Source organism: Conger conger, chromosome 2, assembly GCF_963514075.1.
Source record: "Conger conger chromosome 2, fConCon1.1, whole genome shotgun sequence".
NCBI classification, from domain to species: Eukaryota; Metazoa; Chordata; class Actinopteri; order Anguilliformes; family Congridae; genus Conger; species Conger conger.
The window spans coordinates 81836426-81857714 of NC_083761.1; the positions used below are offsets into that span (position 1 = coordinate 81836426).

General features: G+C 46.9%; 2 protein-coding genes across 3 annotated transcripts in view; both read right to left on the reverse strand.

Moving 5' to 3' along the window:
- The window catches only part of slc16a5a (solute carrier family 16 member 5a), an 18836-nt gene extending 11314 nt beyond the window's left edge, over positions 1–7522 (reverse strand). Inside the window, exons 1-2 of one of the 2 annotated variants that reach the window (XM_061225402.1) lie at positions 7275–7522; positions 5398–5773 (exon numbers count right to left, since the gene is read on the reverse strand). In XM_061225402.1, coding sequence (XP_061081386.1) covers positions 5398–5773; positions 7275–7280 — 382 coding nt within the window. In that variant the 5' untranslated portion in view covers positions 7281–7522. Of the gene's footprint in view, positions 1–5397; positions 5800–7274 lie in introns of both variants that reach the window. The other variant, XM_061225401.1, reaches the window with a different exon arrangement.
- A 7785-nt stretch (positions 7523–15307) lies between these two features.
- On the reverse strand, positions 15308–21211 carry kctd2 (potassium channel tetramerization domain containing 2). Its single transcript, XM_061230689.1, is given in 7 exon segments — positions 15308–15455; positions 15704–15829; positions 18347–18442; positions 19408–19499; positions 20075–20183; positions 20619–20717; positions 20719–21211. Coding segments are annotated over 7 exon segments (786 nt in total). The 5' UTR covers positions 20953–21211; the 3' UTR covers positions 15308–15425.
- Between the last annotated feature and the right edge of the window lie 78 nt (positions 21212–21289).

A 21289-nucleotide genomic window follows, 5' to 3' on the forward strand; every position in this document is an offset into this window, starting at 1 on the left:
GACGAGGGCAGTGACACGAGCGGTTGTCCGGCAGTCGGAGGGTTTGCCGGTTCGATTCCACCCTGGGTGTGTCGAAGTGTCCCTGAGCAGGGACTAACCCCTAAATGCTCCTGACGAGCTTGTTGGTGCTTTGCATGGCAGCCGATCACCGTTGGTGTGTGAATGGGCGTACAGCGCTTTGGATAAAGGCGCCATATAAATGGCAAACGTTTAGTATTTACCATACCACCCTGTACCTTCTTCGTGGGACGCAGCAGGAAAAAGGTAATGATCAGCCAATAGGGGGGCGCTCTACCTTCCAGATCAAACAGACATTTCGAAGCCCCAGCATAATGACGGGGGTACTGGCTCTGTAGAAGATGCTGGCCTTCAGATGAGACTTTAAACTGAGGTCCGAAAAAGTCCCAGGGCATTTGTCCAAAGCACAGGGGTGTTGACCCCGGTATATTGGCCACATGCTCACCCCACCCACCTATCCGATTGGCTGCATAATCCCTTGCATTCCTCTCCTGATTTTCACTGTTAAAGAAAAGATAGTCCTCAGTTGACCTACCTAGTAAAATAATAAAAGATAAATCCATTTAAAACTAGCAAGGCTGATTTCCACACCCAAGAAATAATATTTGCCAAGTGCCATTTGCACTAGTCATAGTGATAATATATCTATATATTACTATTGTCTTGTTCTCATGGCAAATCCATCTTTTTGGGTCATATTTCAGTGTAAGTGCCCCACAGTAAAATGTTGAGAAAGACACTGTTATTTTGTTCTAAGGTCCTAAGGTCCTTGTTCTAAGGTTATTTTGTTCTAAGGTCAAACGTCTAAGTGGATGGGCTACAGCTGCAGAAGACCAATAAGTCAAATAAATACCTCATAAAGTGCTGGCAGCCGGTAATTTTAAGCCGGTCACAGCCGGCGTTTACACCAGGATTTGTATTAGTTGTAACAGTCAGATCCGTCGTTATTATTATTATTATCGTTACTCAACTGCTTTTCCAAGCCCAGCCCCTCACACTGTGCAAGTGCAAACACTCCCACACAGTCCACGTTTATCCACACTGTACGGGCGAAATACAAACAACATTCACACAGGACGGCTGTCAAAAAGCCAACACAAACCAACTATTAGTTGTAACAGTCAGATCCGTCTTTATTATTATTAATATTACTCAACTGCTTTTCCAAGCCCAGCCCCTCACACTGTGCCAGTGCAAACACTCCCACACAGTCCACGTTTATCCACACTGTACGGGCGAAATACAAACAACATTCACACAGGACGGCTGTCAAAAAGCCAACCAGCGACATTGTCTCCTTGAGATTTCCTTGTGAAGGAAATAAATTGAAGCCCATGTACACTCAGTGAGCACTTTATTAGGTATATATTAGACTTATTTTTTAGCCTTCTTCTGCTGTAGCCTATCCACTTAGAGGTTTGACGCGTTGTGTGTTTAGAGATGCTCTTCTGCACGCCACTGTTGTAATGTGTGGTTATTCACTGGTGGTGTGGCTCTTCTCCGCTGACCTCGCTTATTAACAATGCATTTTGCCCACAGAACTGCTGCTCACTGGATGTGTTTTGTCTGGCGCTAACAATCATTCCACAGTCAAAAGTCACTTAGATCACATTTATTCATTTGGTCTGAAAAACAGCTGAACCGCTTGACCATGTCTGCATGCTATGCCTATGTGGGTGTAATTTTTTAGGCCTTTTTTTTTCAGCTTTATTGGACAGTATAGTATAGAGACAGGAAGAATGGGAGCGAGAGAGAGGGGAAGACATGCGACAAATTGTCAGACGGTCGGATTCGAACCGCCGACGTCGCGGCTCGCAATGAGCATGCGGTCAGTGCTCTACAGGCTGCGCCACCGAGACGCCCCTATGTGGGTGTAATCCGAGCTGAATTTATGTGTGTTGTATTGCGATGGCTTTCTGCACTTAATGTTGTTTGATTGCAGTGAATTGCCTTGAGCACTTTCACTGCCCTGGAAATCAATCCATCAGCCAAGCAGTGTGGCGGTAAAGCAGGGCTGCCCAACCCATCCATCCATCCATTATCTGAACCTGCTTATCCTGATCAGGGTCGCAGGGGGGCTGGAGCCTATCCCAGCATACATTGGGGCGAAAGGCAGGAATACACCCTGGACAGGTCGCCAGTCCATCACAGGGCACACACACCATTCACTCACACACTCATACCTACGGGCAATTTAGACTCTCCAATCAGCCTAACTTGCATGTCTTTGGACTGTGGGAGGAAACCGGAGTACCCGGAGGAAACCCACGCAGACACGGGGAGAACATGCAAACTCCGCACAGAGAGGCCCCGGCCGAAGGGGATTCGAACCCAGGACCTCCTTGCTGTGAGGCGCTGCCCAACCCCGTTCCTGGAAATCTATAATCTAACCTTTCATTCCTAATTCGGTACACCTGCTCGTACTAAGTAGCAGCCGAACGAGATCCATAGCGGTTGAATGAGGTGTGGCTTTGTTAGGGCTGGAGTGAAAATCTACAGGACGAACAGGCTCTTATGAGGCCAAGCACAGCTACGCCAGGTATGCTGCTACAGTGAGTGTGCAAACGCCACACGAGCTCACAGACTTGAGGACAACAGGCTTGTGTAATTAAAGACAGACTGAGCCAACCCTCATTCTTAGGCACTAAAGCGTGTGGCAGAAAAAAATGGCAGTTACAGATTCTAATTCAACAGAAAGCAGCCTCAGGGGACAAACCCCAACCTCCCCACCCAACCTGCCCGTCCTTTAACAGAGGAAATCTCTTGCACATCAAGGGCGCATTCCATGCATTCATTCATTCATTATCCTAACCCGCTTAGGCCGAACAGGGTCGCAGGGTAGCTGGAGCCTATCCCAGCATACATTGGGCGAAAGGCAGGAATACACCCTGGACAGGTCGCCAGTCCATCGCAGGGCACACATACCATTCACTCACACACTCATACCCACGGGCAATTTAGACTCTCCAATCAGCCTAACCTGCATGTCTTTGGACTGTGGGAGGAAACCGGAGTACCCGGAGGAAACCCACGCAGACACGGGGAGAACATGCAAACTCCGCACAGAGAGGCCCCGGCCGACCAGGATTCGAACCCAGGACCTTCTTGCTGTGAGGCGGCAGTGCTACCCACTGCACCATCCGTGCTGCCCTAGGCTCATTCCAGTCACACATTTCTCTCCTCTTTGGTCAACTGCTTATTAGGCAAGAGGGATGCCCGTTGCTCGTTCAAACCTCAGTTCGAAACATTACATTACATTCCATTAAATAGTACTGTATAAACCATGGGTTTCCCACATATAGTGTTTAGTGTCTTTAGATAGTGATAGTGATGTGGGAAATAGTTTGGTGTCATTGGTGGTGTGGTACACTGGTAGCTGAATAAAGAAGGAATAAACCACAGGTAATGCAAGTTACCTGTGAGTCAGCATTCAGCTGTGCTAGGTTAACCAGATTTGTTGGACATACAGAGATAACATCAGCAGGGCCATTGTTGTTACTGCTGTGTTGTGACTCTTTATTTGATGATTTGTTGTTTTTCCTGTAAGCCCTGGGTATATAGAGGGAAACGTGAAAGATACTTCCATCTTTTGGTGTATCTGGGGGGTTTCTTAAAAGCCACGTCAGTTACAGACGTGGCAGACGGGGAGAGGTGGATCCACAGGTCAGTTACAGACGTGGCAGATGGAGAGAGGTGGATCCACAAACGCTTTCCGAAAGAAAAAAGGAAAGGACGTGCTCGTGTTCGAATCCCCGTCGGCCGGGGCCTCTCTGTGCGGAGTTTGCATGTTCTCCCCGTGTCTGCGTGGGTTTCCTCCGGGTACTCCGGTTTCCTCCCACAGTCCAAAGACATGCAGGTTAGGCTGATTGGAGAGTCTAAATTGCCCGTAGGTATGAGTGTGTGAGTGAATGGTATGTGTGCCCTGCGATGGACTGGCGACCTGTCCAGGGTGTATTCCTGCCTTTCGCCCAATGTATGCTGGGATAGGCTCCAGCCCCCCTGTGACCCTGTTCAGGATAAGCGGGTTAAGATAATGATTGGATGGAGGGATGATTTAGAAGCATTGCTCTCCAGGTGGTGGGTGCTGGTCAAGAGATGTAGACAGGTGGGGCAGGTTTCCACAGGTCTCCCTAGGTTCCTGGATGGTTACTCGGTTTACTGCTGTGGAAATTAGACCATTGCACCAGTCGTGATTAACATGAGAACAGATGGTCTTCCCTTGTCATCCCTTCACACACCCTAACAAGGTGCAGAGAAGGGACTATGGCCTACTGGAATAGAATTGTGTGTTGTTGTGGAAGGTTGTAAACCTTTATGGCACCACCGCCAGAGGAACGGCACTTCACCTGCCCACTGACAGTATGTAACAGTGTGTAACAGCGCAACTAATAAAGGGCATTCCGCCCAGTCCGCCTCACATAGGCAAATAAGCGATTTTGAATGAGACCTCAAGTCATTTCCCTCGGAGGCACCGGGCAGACCGCACGCTCAGAGCAGGGGGTTAATCATTGAGGAACCCTGGCACCGGGGTCCTACGCCGACCTTGCTCCGCCGCCCAAAAAACCCAAACACCGCGGACCGAACGATGGCACCCGCTACAGCTGCGCACCCGGGTACGCACCGCGATTCTCTCTGAGCCCAGATCAACTCTACGTCACGGAGCACAGCCAGTGCCGCTAGTCACTCGAGCTACATATGCCAGCTTGAATTACTGGTTTAAGTTTGAATTTCTGGTCTACATTTGAATCACTGGCTTAAGTTTGAATCCCAGTGGCGGGGGGGGGGGGGGGGGGCAATTATGTGACACCGTCTAACTATGTTAATTAATGTGGAGTTCTCACACATACACACATACATGTACAGTTCTCACACATACACATACGTAATTTAGTAAAGGGGGGGGGGGTAACTATATGTAACCATAGTTACCAGAAATAAAACAATAAATAGTTGCAATGCGCGAAAGAAGGACTTCACGGCATTACGTAGCCGGACAGCAGATTGCCAGGGAAAGTCCCCACGCCGCGACGCGCTCTGAAAGACCCGGTACACTCTGTGCCTCCCCAGCTCGTCCGGTCACAAACGGAGCTCGACTCTCTCCACCTGCAGCTAGTCCCGCCGACTGAACGCAACGTTCCAGAGTTCCAGAGCACCGAGTTCCAGAACGCCGAGTTCCAGAGTTCCAGAACGCCGAGTTAGAATGTTGGAAAAGAACAATCACAAAAACACCAACAACCAGTTCGACGAGCTGAACGCACAAGAGCCGAAGCGCAGAACGTTATGACCGCCCTCCCCCCGCCCCGTGCATTGCTGCCACCACCGCCACCATCACCACCACCACCGCCACCACCACCACCGCCACCACCACCACGGACGTACCTCCCGCGTGCAGAGCCGCCGTCATAATGGAGGGCACCCAGGACGTCTCGCTGTTGCTGGCCTGGAACGCCGCCTGCAGGTCGGTGTAGAAGATGCCGATGCAGGACGGGAAGGCCAGGGTGAGGGCCAGCACCAGGACGCTGGCCGTCAGCACCGCCCAGCCCCAGCCTCCGTCCGGCGCCTCCGGCCGCGCCCTCGGACCGCCGTTCTCGGTCCTCCGCTCCTGGTCCCGCTCCTCCGAGTCGCTGTCGGAGGGCTCCTTCCCCGGGGGGCCCGTCCCGGGCCCGGCCGACTCCATGCCCGCGCTTCCACCTCCCCGCCTGTCGGGGGCAGCGTGGCCCTCGCTCGGCCTCAGCGCCTCTCTCTCCGGCCGCCCCTTGCCATGACGATAAAGAGTGGAAACTATCAGCACAGATACGGTTAGTGAGATAAGTTCATAAACACTGGGTTTTTTTTTTTTTGTGTGTGTAAAATTTTAATCTCTCATGTAGTTGGTATTATTATTATTATTATTTTAGGCCTTTTTCAGCTTTATTGGACAGTATAGTATAGAGAGACAGGAAGAATGGGAGCGAGAGAGAGAGGGGAGGACATGCGACAAATGTCAGACGGTCGGATTCGAACCGCCAACGTCGCGGCTCGCAATGAGCATGCGATGTCACTTAGATAAAAAATGTTCCCCATTCTGACGGTTGATGTGAGCATTACCTGAAGCTCCTGACCCGTATCTACATGATTGTAGCATTGCACTGCTGCCACACAATTGGCTGATTAGATAATCGCATGAATAAGTAGGTGCACTAAAGTAAAAATGTTCCTAATGAAGTGCTCCGTGAGTGTATAAGCAAACCAGGACTTATGTGGGCTCCCAAATACCCGGAAACTCGGGGGAGCGATAAGCACACATAAGACACTCATACCACAAGCGGTACTAATACTGCATAGGCTAATACTGTTGCTGGAAAACAATAATTTCAGAATGGCCGGTCACACTGAGAGCTTATGAAAAGCTAGTTCTTAAGTGTGCCCAATAGGGCGAAAGATATGTCCCACTGTTAACCGTTTTCTCACCATTCTTACGGATGGAACATGGGGAAGACTGGATGCATCGATCACCGAAATATGTGAAATGTATGCTTACACGAACAAAGATAATAACAATCAACGGGAAGCAATAATCTACGTTACCCCTGAGGTAGCCTAGACGTAATTTTCTTCTAAATAAAAAAAGCTGCCACTATAATATAATCTATTTATTTGTATTCGTCGTATTTAATTATACAATAAACATAGCCTCCAATAGACTAACTACCGTTATTGTAGGCTACGTCAAATGTAGTTACGGTTTTTTGAAAGCATGATCGTAGGAAACGATTTCGTGAAACAAAAATATATTCTTACTTTAGCTCCAATTTTGGCTGCAGTTATAACTAACTCACGTGGGAATTCTCTGAGTTAATTTTAAGTTGACATTAGCGGAATGCTGTTCGAGATTGGCAGATATCCAGATATTTTCTTCGGTACCATATTAATGGAAATGATAGCATATGTAAAGTAAAGTAAGACATAAAATACCCCTAAATCAGCAAGAAATATAACCCCGTGATACATTCAAAATAAAACTCCTGTTTTATCCTGAAATGAGATGGGCTATATACTCCAATAACAATGTCGAGTTTAACTGCTGTAACCGTTCATAAAACAAGCTTAGGCTACATATCAGTAAAGCCTACTGTAAATAAACAGCGAAGCCCAAATTAGACATCCGTGTTCTCGATAAGTGTGCGATAAAAATAACAATATAACGTATAACTACGTCTATTAGCTAACATGTAAACATGCGTTTTATGACAAAGCACAGAGACTGAATTGCTTACATTCATCGGGTTCCGCTCTTGAATACGTCCATTCCGTCTACATGCAATACGCAGCACTGTAATCGTGTTCGTATGGGAGGAGAGAGAGCGTACGGCGAAGGAAACGATGAGGGGGGATATCTCAAGACATGGCAAAACCGAGTTGTGTGTTCGTCGTAAACAAGTTGGCGGTAAACACGCGTGGTTCAGTGAAACGTTTTTTTTTCTGAAGCACTTACTAAAGCTGAAAAATAAGGATGGATTGTGGGGGAAAGGTAAACACGGGACGGAGAAACGGGAGAGGTCTGCGGTTGCCTGAACGAGGGGGGGGGGGGGGGGGGCAGCACGAGGTTGGGTGACTGAACTCCCTAACACATTTGTCACAGTAGATACATATTGTAGGCGACGGATTTGCTTCCTCAGGGGTATTGTTTGCGTGGACTGAACTAGGAAACTGTAGTAATAGTAATGGGATAATTTGCTTGTAATACCCTGCGAACTCTTAAAGTCTTTGTGCGAGTTATAATTTACAAACGGTTACCCATAATTTTTTTCCCTGTCAAGCGAAACCTCAAGTCTAGGCTTGCTAGTACTACCCTGTCAGGCTATGCTGGTTGCACAACTGCAAGCTCCATTGTTTTTAATGAGGTGTTAATTTGCTTTAATCACACTTCCTGCTTTCAGGGATTCTTTACCCTCTGAAGAATACATTGTTATAATTTGGGTTTGGAAATACATAAATACATAAATTCCAGTTTGGAAATATACAGACAGACACTCTCTACCAAAACATTGTATAGCTGTACACGAAATCAAGCTCATTGACTTGCAAATTTGTCTAAAACTTTGAAATCGCTTCAAGTATCATCTAGTGCAAGATCGACATTCTGCTGACCTTACACTAGTTCTGGTTGTCGGTATGACTACTGTGGCAGATACACCTGGTAAAATGCCTTACAAGTTGAAGAGTCTCTAAATAAATACAGTAAATAAATCACTTGGCAAGCCAAGAATGTGTCAAAGTGGGAGGCCCTGCTTTGGGAGGCTTTCGAGAGGTATCCCAGGTGTGGTGTTGCCATGGCAGCCTTTCGCTTCTCCCGATCTGCTAAAGTAAATATACAGTCGTGTATCAGCCCATGCTGTAAAATTGGGCCATGTAGGTCAATCTGAACTAGGGGCATCTGCTAAGTATACGTCACTCTCGTCTTACCAACAACCAAAGCAGAATGTCAATAAGGGCAGCAGAATATCAATCTTACGCAAGATGCTTTTAGACGTATGTCAACGTCAACACAGACAGATTTGGGGGGGGGGGGGGTTCCTACACACTGAACCATCTATCCTTCCTGGATTCATATACAAGGCACACCCGAAGGTCATCTGATTGGCTTATTAACTATTCCAAGAGTTAAAACAAAACATGGAGAGGCAGCCTTCTGTTACTATGCCACCCACAGCAGGAACAAACTCCCAGCAGATATTAGAAATGCCCAAACTCTAACCACTTTTAAAACTAAGCTAAAAACGTTCATGTTCTGTGCTATATATATATACTTAAATCGTTGTATACTGTTTTACTTATTGTCTTTCCTTTAACTTAGTATAATAGTTTTTTACATTCAAATTAACTTTAATAACACCTTCATTGATTGTCTTTCTATGTTTTCTGTAAAGCGCTTTGAGTTGTCCTGTGTATGAAAATGTGCCATACAAATGAACTTGACTTGACAAGTGTAGAACAAATACTACATGGTAAAAACATGTTTTTGGCCTGTGGCCCGTTCCGAGTGGTCCGTTGAATTATTACATTAGTGGCATTTGGCAGACGCTCTTATCCAGAGCGACGTACAGTTGATTAGACTAAGCAGGAGACAATCCTTCCCTGGAGCAATGCAGGGTTAAGGGCCTTGCTCAAGGGCCCAACGGCTGTGCGGATCTTATTGTGACTAGACCGGGATTGAACCACCGACCTTGCGGGGTCCCAGTCATTTACCTCACCCACTACACTACAGGCCTCCCCATGTGTGCGGGGGCATGTCATAGCCAGAGACAGAGACAGAGACAGACACGTCTTTTTGAAATGTTGGCCAACAACCTGAAAGACAAACTGATTATCTTGTAGGGTTAGGCAGCCCTACTGTAATAAGTCCTGTCTATTGGCCCAACATATGCTTACATCACACTGATGGGGACAGCGTGCTGCAGAAGGTACGGTCTTAGGAATGAGACCTCAACTAAGGTCCTGACTCAGTGTGGTCATTGAAGATGCCATGTCACCAGTATAGGGTGTTGAGCCTATGTGTCCTGATTGAATTCCCACCACTGCCTCTCGACGTCTGCTCCCTAGCCCTTCCCGAACCTTTCCAATGGAAATTCCTTTCCAATGTCATCGCTCCAAAAGAGAGCAGTTTTCCCCATTTACCTACCTGGTTAAGTAAAGAGAAAAACAGAAGTACAAAAGAATAAAGACAATCAAGAGAGAAGAGTTCAGTTTGCAAAAACGTTCATGTTCATTGTCATGTTTGTTACGAATGGTTATAGCACTTTTTACAGAAAACTTTCAGACTCGTTTCTTTCTTGTGTGCTGCACCATCAATCTACATTTCTTTTCTTCTTCTTCTTTTGTTTATTATTTATGCACAGTATTACAGGCCTGTCTGATATTCTGATAAATACACAAAAATGAATCACACATTTTTAAACACAGCAACACATTTTATAATAAAAAAATTGACGTTATTTTTTTGTTTTTGTTTAAATCATTACATTACATTAAACATCTTACAAAAGAAAACGCATCAGTAGACAAACTTCAAAAAATGTACGTAAATAAAAAAAGGACATTCAGACCTTAGACAGTTCAGTTCCAGAACACAGAACATTCCAGAACATAGTCTCCACAGACTAAATTCACCTTCTGACGTCAATACTGCCAATAAATAAATACATATCGCACTCCAAACAACTGTTATAAACAGTTCATGTTTACACTCGTCCACATTTAAATGTGTACGTGAACAAAAAAAGCATGCAAATGTTAACAACTCGACTTGATAGCACAGCAGAATAAGGAGGGGTCTCCAGGCGAGCGAGTGAGTGTGTGTGTGTGTATGCGTGTTTGGGCTTGAAATACTAGTAAAGAAATAGAGGGTGCACACACACAGGTTAGGTTACAATCAACAACCAGGAAAATCACACACTCCCATTTAAAATGGAACTGTTTCTTTTTTCTTTCCCCCCCATCAGAGCTGGCTGAATCTGTGTTTCTCGGCTGCAATAGCTATAACTGTCAGTTGGGAGTGCGAGAGTGTATGATCGGTTCCTAACGGTTCGTCGTGTACAACACTGCAGAGTTTGGAAGGCCTCCGAAGCTCACTTTAGCCAATCGCAGAAGGCCCTACCTAGAGTCTCGCCGAGTTCCGTCATCTGCGCCCGTCACGTCACGGAGCAAACGACTCGACACACCGTCACCCGGCGTAACGAAGCCCAATAACGGTCCGCGTTACGCGGTTAGGGATTCGGATTAAACACAAAACCTGGACACCAGTGCACCAGCTCTGTGAGGTTGGGAATACCTTGGATATATGGAATGTGTAATTTTACACTCCTCAAATTCCACAGCATGCAATCACATATTCCTGCCCTAGGGTAACACACCTTTGTCCTTCTTTTTTTTGTCTACCGTAACTTTTGACAGAATATTTTTATGGACAAATAACAAATAAGGAAACAAAAACTGAACTGTACTTACAGAATGAGTATAGATTTATATATATATATATATATATATATATATAATTAATTATTATAGCTTAGATTCTTTACTTTTATTTTGGCTGCACGAAAAGTCTCTCGAAAGCGAAATGTCAAACATCTCATTAATAAGACGGCGTGTGGTTTGCCCGGAATTTGGTACGTGTTTGGAATGACATTAACTGACCACTGAAATGAATCCAACATTTTCCATAGCCTACTACAAACTTAACAATCTTAAAATCCAAGTCATTATAGTGGGCGATCACACGGACTACTCTTGACTAATGCAGTGATAGCACAATAAAATACGACGCTACGATGTCCATCACAAGAAAGTCAATGGCAAAAAGGTGTGTGAAAACAAGACTCAAGGTGCTTCAAACATGCATTATTAGAAAAGTCATACACACGCATGGTGGGGACTGCTTCGGTTGTTCGGTCTGTGAACCCCAGCCTGCGGTCACATGAGCCCTTGTTTCACCCTCGTATGTTAGCTGCAGAGCAGCCGTGACCGGGGGCCAGGCCGCGGGGGAGGTTACCACGGAAACTGTCCGAACTGGCGCTGACACTATAGACGGAGCAGTTGAGCAGAAACTGATTTGACTTGTGAAATAATAGACTGCACGTGCCACAAACAATGCTAACACATAGTTGGCTAAACAAAAGAGCTGTCATCCATGACGCCAAATGATAGTTTGCGCTAATTAATGTAGGTTCCGTACACCATTCGTCACAATTCTTTTTTTCTTTTCTTTTTTTTAGTGCAGTCCCTGCAAAATGGCAAAGAAAACGAGCACAAGTATCAGGGCTTATTCCTGCGCGCTAATCCTACGAAGAAATGCGCAAAGTCGGCGTGAAACCATGCTCGTTTCCAAGGTGTCGGTGTGGACGCCACCTGACCAAATAAAACGCGCAAGGCTCAGCAGAACAGAAGACTGTATGCAAGGTTGGCTGCCAGAAAAACCGCCAAGTCGCGTATGGTACGGAGCAAATCAACAGAAAACAGGGCTGCGGATAAAATTAATGATGATGAGGTCTAAAACATCCCGAGGGTCATTATCGTAGCCCTCTCCGTTATGAGCTTTAAAAAAAAAAAAAAAAAAAAAAAAAAAACTGATCCTAGATCAGCTGCCTTTTGAAATGACCCGCCATGTCTACGACAGCGTTCAGGTGTGGGAGTTTTTTGAGAAAGGACACGAGAGGGGACAGGCACGGGAGTAAAAGTCTGAGGACGAAGGCTTGCTGACCCCCTGCCCCTCCAGGGAAGAGAAACCAGGGCGACGGGGCGTGGTACAGGGAGTACCCTGAGGGTTTAAAAGCAACACGGCAATACATACGGAATTCGAGCAACACTTTAAAGTTGGCACCCACATTAGGCTACTTGATATGAATTATGAAACGCGTCCACTGTTCCTAGCTCGCCTCCCAGGCCTGACGCAAGCGTGCTGTTGGAACAGATGCCCAGGGGAGGTCAGGACGGGGTTGCAATTTAGCAACTAGGACAGGAAGAGAGTCCCTCCCTCTCCGACCGCATTTGTATTCTTTTTATTTTTTTTATAAAGAGGTGAATATTGGGACTGCTCCAATTCAAGTCGTCTAAACTTTTCCCTTCAAATTACAGAACAAATTTGATTCTGCCCAGAGCCCAGCCGTCAGAATGGCGTGGCGGAAAAAAGAAAAGAAAAGAAAAGAAAAGGAAATAGGGCACAGGTTAACACACCAAAAAAAAAAAAAAAACCAAGGCAAAGGATGGTTAAGATGGCAAACGCAGGCAAAGGAGAAAAACAAAAAACTGTGCATAGAACACAGGTGGAGGCACAGGATTGAACACAGGAACACAGGGGGGCACAGGGCGAAAGCACAGGCATAAAGAAACTTAACAACAACAACAACAACAACAACGTCAGCGCTCAGTAGGCCTGGTGACAGCCCGGTCCAGGAGCCAGAGGCCTGCAGAGTTTACACGACCTCTGAGCACAGTGCAGGAGGCTTACGTGGTGGATTTCGGGGAAAGCCCACACATAATCGCTTTAAAAAAATGCAACCAGGCTAGTTCTAGTTCTCTCCCTCTCGCTCTCACGTAAAATGTAATTTCACCACATTAACATAGCAGGAACAGAAGTATGGCTGCCGTATTTAATCCTAATTCTGCAGGTTGGGGTGGGGGAGAGAGACCCCCCCACGCCAGCACTCTCTCACTTCCCAGAACCCGTGATATATGCACACAATTACGACAGAGCCACCTGCTGCTACTACAGTGACCCCCACGAGCAGTCGAGCTTCCTAGTTTCGGCCAGCGGTAATAATAAAATAAAAAAAAAACGGATAACACGGATGTAATAAAAATCGGGACGAGACGGACGCGATGTCACCGAAACAGTGGTAAAGCAGAGAGAGAGAGAGAGAGAGAGTGAGAGAGTGAGAGAGAGTGCGAGAGAGTGAGAGAGAGTGAGAGAGGAGCACCAGCAATCACGCGACGGCCAACGGTCGGTGGACATTTTTGGGGAAAATTCCGGAAGGATCGCCGAAGCACAAGACGTCCGGATCATATTCAGCGATATATCAGAACGGGGTCCGAGGCATTCGCTGCAGGAGGCCAGCCGCTCGGTGCCGTGCTGAGACTGAGTGACGGGAACAGCCCAGCGCGCGAAACTCGACACCGACGCCGAGCAGCTAGCATAGCCGAGGGGCCGCTACCCACAGCGGACGCCAGAGGAGAAACCTCAATCCGCAAAAATGTCACAGCCGAACACAGTTTAAGTTTTTTTTTTGTTTTTTTCTGGAAAATACAAAAATAAATATCCTAAAAGGTGGGCGGCTAACAGAGATATTATGAAAAAAATAAAAATAAAATAATAATAATAATAGAAACACAAGCTGTGATTGTTCTGTGTTTTTTTTTGGGTTTTTTTTTACATTTAACTGGAAGGGAGCCTCATTGAAAGCAGGCCCAAATCCAGGGGAAGGAACCTTCCCAGGTCAAGGAACCTCGTCGTGCTCCAGCGGAGGGGTAATTACGGTTAGCACTTGAGCGTCAGACTTTCCATTAGGCTGACTGATTCACTTATTAAATGTTATGGCAACCATGGTTACGGAGGGCTTTACCCAATACCTGCTCCCACCCTCACCCTCACCCCCACCACCACCCATAGTCTTTACACTTACAGGTTACACAGTACAGGTTAATGCTGTGAAGGTTATGAAATGTGGTAAAAAATAAAAATGAATAAATAAATGCAATTACTGATAGTTGTTGTCTGCAATGCTGATGAACCAGGACCACTTCCTTGAAGTTACTGCCTTGTGAGGACCGTATACATTGTGGGTTCAGACACCAATTAACACTCAAACTGTGAGCACAGTCCACGGGACAGGCTTTCTGAGACCCGAATCAGGCCAGGGTAGTTCCTCCACCCCTCCTTAAAATCCCACCACAGAAAAAAAATCAGCAGACGAGGAGCTTAGAATAGGGGTCTCGTCGCAGAGATGCCTTGAGGTCAAATCAGGAGGGTCGTAATCCGGACGGGATGAACAAGCCTGCGGTCGTCGCTCCTCTGTCTCCGAGCGTGTGAACGCAGGTGGTTCTTTAATCCTCGTGCGCCCCTCCTGAAAGCAGGGTGGGGGGGGGGGGCAATGGGGCAGCAGGCAGGTCTCAGGCCCTGTTGGCACGCGGGCACGCGTACGCGCGCACACACACACACACGGACGAAGGATGGTCGTGTGGGGTGGGGGGTGGGAGGTGGGAGGTGTTCCAAATCCACAAACGTACCCAAGCAGAACATCAGCGGGTCTCTGCTGAGGGGGGCGGGGGGGGGTCCGGTGGGGGCACAGGTCTCCAGACAGGGAGAGTGGGGATTCTCCAGGGCCCGTCAGGCCAGGAGCGGTGGATATGACGTCACCACAAACGCAGACGCAACTGCTAGTTCAGAGTTCGGCGGAGCTGTGGAATCACGGAACGAAGCTTGGATGCTCCCCTCTTTTCAAAATATTTCCAGTTCCCCCACCCTCCACCCCACCCCGCCCCACTCCCATGGTGTCATCCTCATTATCACCATCCTCATCATCATCATCATCATCATCAACGCCAACAATAACAGTTGCAAGGTAACAGTATCAACCTGTAATCGAATGAGGTGTTTCCCATAGCAATTACAGTGTGTGCCGATAACAGGTTTGCCTCAGGGTACATCGAGGGGGGGGGGGGGGGGTTCAGCTTGAGGGGGACCCCCACCCCCACCCCCCCCAGTTGTGAAGTTTTGGGAGGGTAGGGGAGGGGGGGGGGGGGCGATCATGCAGCGTGGGACCGTGTCTTAGAGAGAAGCGGGAACAGTGGAGGAGCAGAGAAGGTTCCGGAAAAGCGGAAAAAAGGGCTGGAAAATGTGCGGCAAGAAGTCCAGGTTTCTCCAGACGCTGTCCTCACATCCGTGACCCTCGCTCCTGGAGGATCTGTGGTGGCCGAACAGAAAATGTCAAAACGTTAAGCCACCCCAACCAAATTTAGCACGCCCGTTACGTTTCATAATCCATAAGGCAACTCAAACCAGGTCAACTTCGCTAATTTCTGAATTCGCTCTGGATAAGAATGACTTTAATGTAACGTACTGTAATGTAACAAAGGCTTGGCACGGCCAAAGCCCTAGTGTTGAATTAAAATCGCAGATGGTGCGAGTCCCTTTCGTTCTTGTCGCCCTCACCTTGGCCTTCTCGGTGGGCTCGATGACGATGCCATTGGTGGAGTTGTTGAGCTCCCTGGAGACCACGCAGAGGAACTCGGCCTGGTCTTCGTTGCCATAGTTATAGGAGGAACCGATGCTGATCAGCTGGGGAAAGAGAGGTCAAAGGTGAGAGGGGCGGAGCCAGTTCAATGCCTGAAGCAGCAGCCAAACAGGGGCTCATTCCCATCCCTTCTTATTCTTCTCTTTATTCCTTTTTCTTTCTCCTTTTCTTGCCCCTAGCTCCACCCATTGGGAGAGGCTAGGAAAAGAGAAGACTGGGGAAATGGAGAACACGTGAATCAGTTTGAAGTCGCGTCAGTTACAGACGTGACGGATGGGGAGAGTTGGACCCACAGGTCGAACATTTATACGTCACGTTTTAGGGAAAAAAATACTTCCGCAAAAGGATTCGCTCTCGTTTCCTCACGAGATGGGAACGTTCGGGAGTTCTTAACATCTACTTCTAGCTCCTAGACGGAACATTTAAAGTGTTGAAATATCGTCAAAGGTGGTGGACCTCACTAGATTTCCGGATGAGGAGCAAGAAAAAGACAAAAGAAATAAGCCATTAGAATCAGCCCCAGGAACACAACTGTGATTAATAACAATACAGGCAGACACACTCATCGAATGCAAGCTGTATAGCTTGTGCTTTATATATTGTATGTACTGTATACATCGATAAGGACACACAGTAAGACTGTATGAAGTGCGTTTTAAGGCTAAAAGAGCAGCTCTGCCAAGCCTTTTTACAGTCGCCTCTTTCAGTTGCTGTGTGTTTGCTGAGTTCCACGTGAGAAGCATGCTCACTGTGGTTTAGTCTGGTGACTGACTGGAGCGTGTGAAACGCTTCCACTTTTTCTTCCTGTGAGCTCTGGTTGAAGTTGCTCTACATCAGGGGTGTCAAACTCCAGTCCTGGAGGGCCGTAGTGCCTGCAGGTATTCGTGGTTTCCTTTCAATCAGCGGCCAATTAAGGCCTCGAGAACAAGGTGTGCGGACTCTTTAGCCAATGAAAGACTTTGATGTATCTCTTGTGCTGAAACGCACCAAAAACCAGCAGACACTGCGCCCCCTAAAGGACTGGAGGTTGACACTTCTTGCGCTACATTGCGGGTCGTTGTTTTGCCACATGATAAAACGTCCAGTCAAAGACTTTTGCGGCGTTTCTCTGAATACCGGTGGACAATATGTTTCTGTACACTGCAGCCGTCGTTCTGTTGCGGCAGTCAGTGTTTACACCATCAATAAAAAGGCTGTCGAACTGGTTCCAGACGCAGCGACGCACACCCAAGGCACCACACTGCCTCCCCCCTGCTCCACAGAAGAAGTACACACTTTCCACCTTCCCATCACTCAGTGGGGTAGTGGTTACGACTGCTTCCTAGCAAGAAGAAGGTTCTGGGTTTGAATCCTAGCTGGCAAGATCCTCTCGGCGAGGCGTTTGCATGTTCTTCTGTTGTTTGCTTGGAGTACTTTGGTTTCCTCCCACACCCAAAGACATGAAGGTCAGATTAGTTGTGCTCCTGCCATCACCCTGGACCAAGGCACGGGCCTCAGAACTGGAGTTGGTCTCCGGGGGCTGCACTGTGGCTGCCCACTGCACCTCAGTAACTACGATGGGTCAAAAGGTTTGCCTTTGTCTCATTTCAAGACTTCTTTCCAAAACTGATCGGACCCATTTTCTCATCTTAAGTCCAGTGTCGCTCTTCTTTTCCTGGTGCTGATGAGAGGTTTAGGGTACATCTGGAAGTGTAGCCCCTGTAATTTCTCTCTCTCAGTCTTCTGCACACAGTGTCCCGCGATGCATCCAGTGCATGGTGACCATTAGCAGTTACTCAAGCTGACAATAGGGTTTTTTTTTGTTTTTTTTTACAGCTCTTATAATCATCCCGTCATCACTCCCTGGCAATTTCTGCAACCTGATTCCCAGGTCCTCCAGTAGTTTTGTCTTCAGGACATTCTATACCGGTGATGTTGGAATACAGAAACATCCTGCAATAGCTCCAATCGATGTCTTCCTTTTCATTCATCCTCACAATCGCTTTCTCGGATTTCATACATAGTTCGCTTACCGCCCTCTGAGGTTTTAGTCTGGCATTTTATAGCTTATGAAGTAGACTCTTAAAAGAAAAAAACGCTGCCAAAGGATATAGCCGACGTCCTGACATTCAGCTCCCCATTTATAAATAGAGTAAAATGGTAAACCTGTGAAATTTGAAAGAGCTGATGGTATTGTCAAAATATAGTACAAAGTACTGACTTGGTAGCGAGGGACTTCGCTCATTGAACGGCATTGCTGTAATACTAATAATAATAATAATAATAATAATCTGCTTAAAAAAAAACACTCAAAATGAATGCAGACATAGTCTGCCTCATAGTTATAGTTTGATTTTAAAAAAAAGAAAAAAGAAATTGTACACTGAAAAAACAACAAATTTAACAACTGTCCAATATTGGTATATACATTTCACTTTGTATACCCATATGTAGATTAAATTCACAAGGTCTGTGGATGAATGTCCAACCACTATCAAATAGAATAATACAGCAGCAATGGATAAACATTGTCTGATATCTGTGAGTGTTGCGTATCTGTGCAGAGTAATTCCCGGTCCTACCTGTTCAAACTTCCAGCCGTCCGACATAGTGGAGACCATCTGGGTGAGCTCTTCCTCCTGGCATTGTAGCACCCGGTACACATGCTTTACTGGACCCTGAGGAAGACGAGCACACACTCGGGTACTGAGCTCGGTAAAACACGACAGACACGTACACAGACAGCCAGACTCATAACGTCATTTATATAGGCCTAAAGATATATATATCTTTTTTTTTTACTACTTTTACATTTTAAATTCTTGGTCATAGAAGGAAGATAAGCAAAGTAAGAATTTCATAGTATGGTGTAACCGTTGTGTTTTACTGTGCATATGACAATAAAACTCTCGAATCTTGAACGTAATGAACCAACATACACACAGAGAGACTCATACACGCGCATGCATGCACATGCGCACACACACACACACACACACACACACACACACACACGGCATTATTAAAGCACAAACAGAACAGAACACATTCCTGGTCCTGGAGAGCCGCAGGGTTTGATTTAACTGCTTTAAAAGATCAATTAAGTGCTGAGTAACAACAAAGTCCAGCACACCCTGCTGCTCTCCAGGACCAGGATTGAGGACCACTGGTATGTACAGTACGTGGACAGATACACTGTGGCGATGCAGTGGGTGCCAGTGTTGTGTAATGACAATCTAACCCAGAAGTTGCAGGTTTGATTCTGGCTGTGCCCCAGACTGCTTCAGCAAATATCCATCCGTACAAATTGACGCTGTGTAAAACGTTGTGCAGGTCGCTCTGCGTAAGAGTATCTGCTATACGTCCGCAATTTAATGCTACATCACACACGCGCCCGGACCTAGACACATACAGCATAGCGCCACACGCCCACACCGTTACGCATCCACACAGCAGGATATTACTAACACTCCCACAGGGAGTCACTGTACAGCGTGTGAATCATATATCGGCGGAAGTCATTAGCATACATACAGACACACTGCGGTAAACATTCACCGAAGCGCCGACCATTACCGCGGCCCAGTGACGGCCGCGGTGACCCCCCAGACTGCCCAAACCCCTCTGCCGTCCCGCCACTCACCTGGGACGTCCGGTTCTCGTTGTCCCGTATCCTCTCCTTCACCAGCCGTACCAGGGAGGCGATGTTGTAAAACTCTGCCTCCTCCAGGACTCCTGCATTATGAACAGGGGCCTATCGGTTAACAGATCCGGTCGCTGACTTTGCGGACACCAGAACTCCTTTCAGGGGAGTCGTAATGAGACACACGTGGCACTTTTTTTTTTTCCTTCTTTTTTTTATCTGGCATGAGCAATAAGAATGAAGACCTCAGTGCAGCATAACAGGAAACTAATCTGAGCCAAAACAATTTAATTAAAACTGAAACACCAAGCTGTACAGCATACAAAGCCATGCGTGTTACTTACAATTCCTTTCCCTGTCTAACTGCATGAAACCCAAGCAAAAACAAAACAAGCAACATAACTGTAATGAGAGCTATGTATTCAACACTTACACTAAACAAAGTACCCACAATGCATCTATAACATCATACCGCATCTTAATTAAACTGAAGAAACTGCTTTCAGGTCTCCATCCCTCGCGATCAGAGTACTCCAATATGTGCGTCCCCACTTCATTAACTGTGAGCAGACCTCGAGCCCATAATCAGGCCAAGGATGTGGCTCGCTAGGGGTATGGGGAACGGGGCCTGTGGCCCAGGCGGTAGTCCCGGTATACGCGGCCTCACCTTCCTCCGCCAAATCCTTGTTGATGATCAGCTTGCCGTGCCGGAGGTAGTTAAGGATGGGACCGAAGTACGTGGGGTCTCTGTCAATCAAGTAAGCTCCCGTGTCGTCCTGCAACGACAGGAAGGGCAGCGGTCATCGCGACTGGCAGCTGTTCTCAAGGTACTAAGTCGTAACCACACAGGTTATTGCGATAGGTCACCCGTTTTGAAGACTGGATATCTGTGGTACTTGCGCTTGCTACAATACCCTGGCACCGTATTGCATTTATAGCTGCTTTATAACCACGACAGCTAAAACTGATACTTGAAGTGTGTGGTATTGACAGTTAACTTGGCTGTACCAGGATATTGTACCGGATGTATATGTATACATTTTTTTGCAACATATACAAACATGTTGTATTGCCCGTATTAAATAAAATAATAACTATTATGCACAGTTAGGCGGAAGGCTGAAATTAGCAGCTGCACTGGAACACATCTGCAGGTAGTAGTTGGCCTGCAGACATCCACAATCGCAGCGTTTTGACGGCACCCAACTTACCTTGTCCGAGTCCAGATCTGGATCTTCCTGGCATAAGCGGTACAGGAACGATTTCGGATCCCTGCACAGTGTCTGTTTGGTGGTGACAAAGTAGGTGCCCACCAACGTTGAGCCTTACCCACCGCGAACCTGGCTTCTCCGGTTGATCGGACGGGGAACTAGGGTTGCTTTTCATGGGGAATCCGAGCACTGATCTAGCCGATACTCCGGGGCTGGACAACCCGCTTCTAGGTGGGATCATGAGTGTGGGCGAGGCGAGCCGAACTGAGCCGCGGTGTTCGGTCTGCTCTATGGTACCAGTACCACTCGGCTCCACAATACGCACCTCTGCCATATTTTCGCTATAATAATTAAGATATTAATTATTCCTGCGGAATAGCAAATTGAGCCGTGTTTTCACACAGCGTGGTGGTCCGCTGTGGTGCGTTCTACGCATTAGACTATTTTTGGGCAAGATAATCCAAACATGAAACGAATATCAATCATAGCGTTTTTTTCCAAGTGTATAGTTGGCTAGCTAGCAGGCTAGCTTTCGGTTTCTACTAAAATTTCTCTCTGCCTTATCAGTGGGAGGCAGAACTTCCGGGTTGCTGTATAAAAAAGGAAAATAAACCTCCCGTAGGTATCCGACGTTAGAAACTCATCAAAGCACGACACTGGAGGTGATTAAC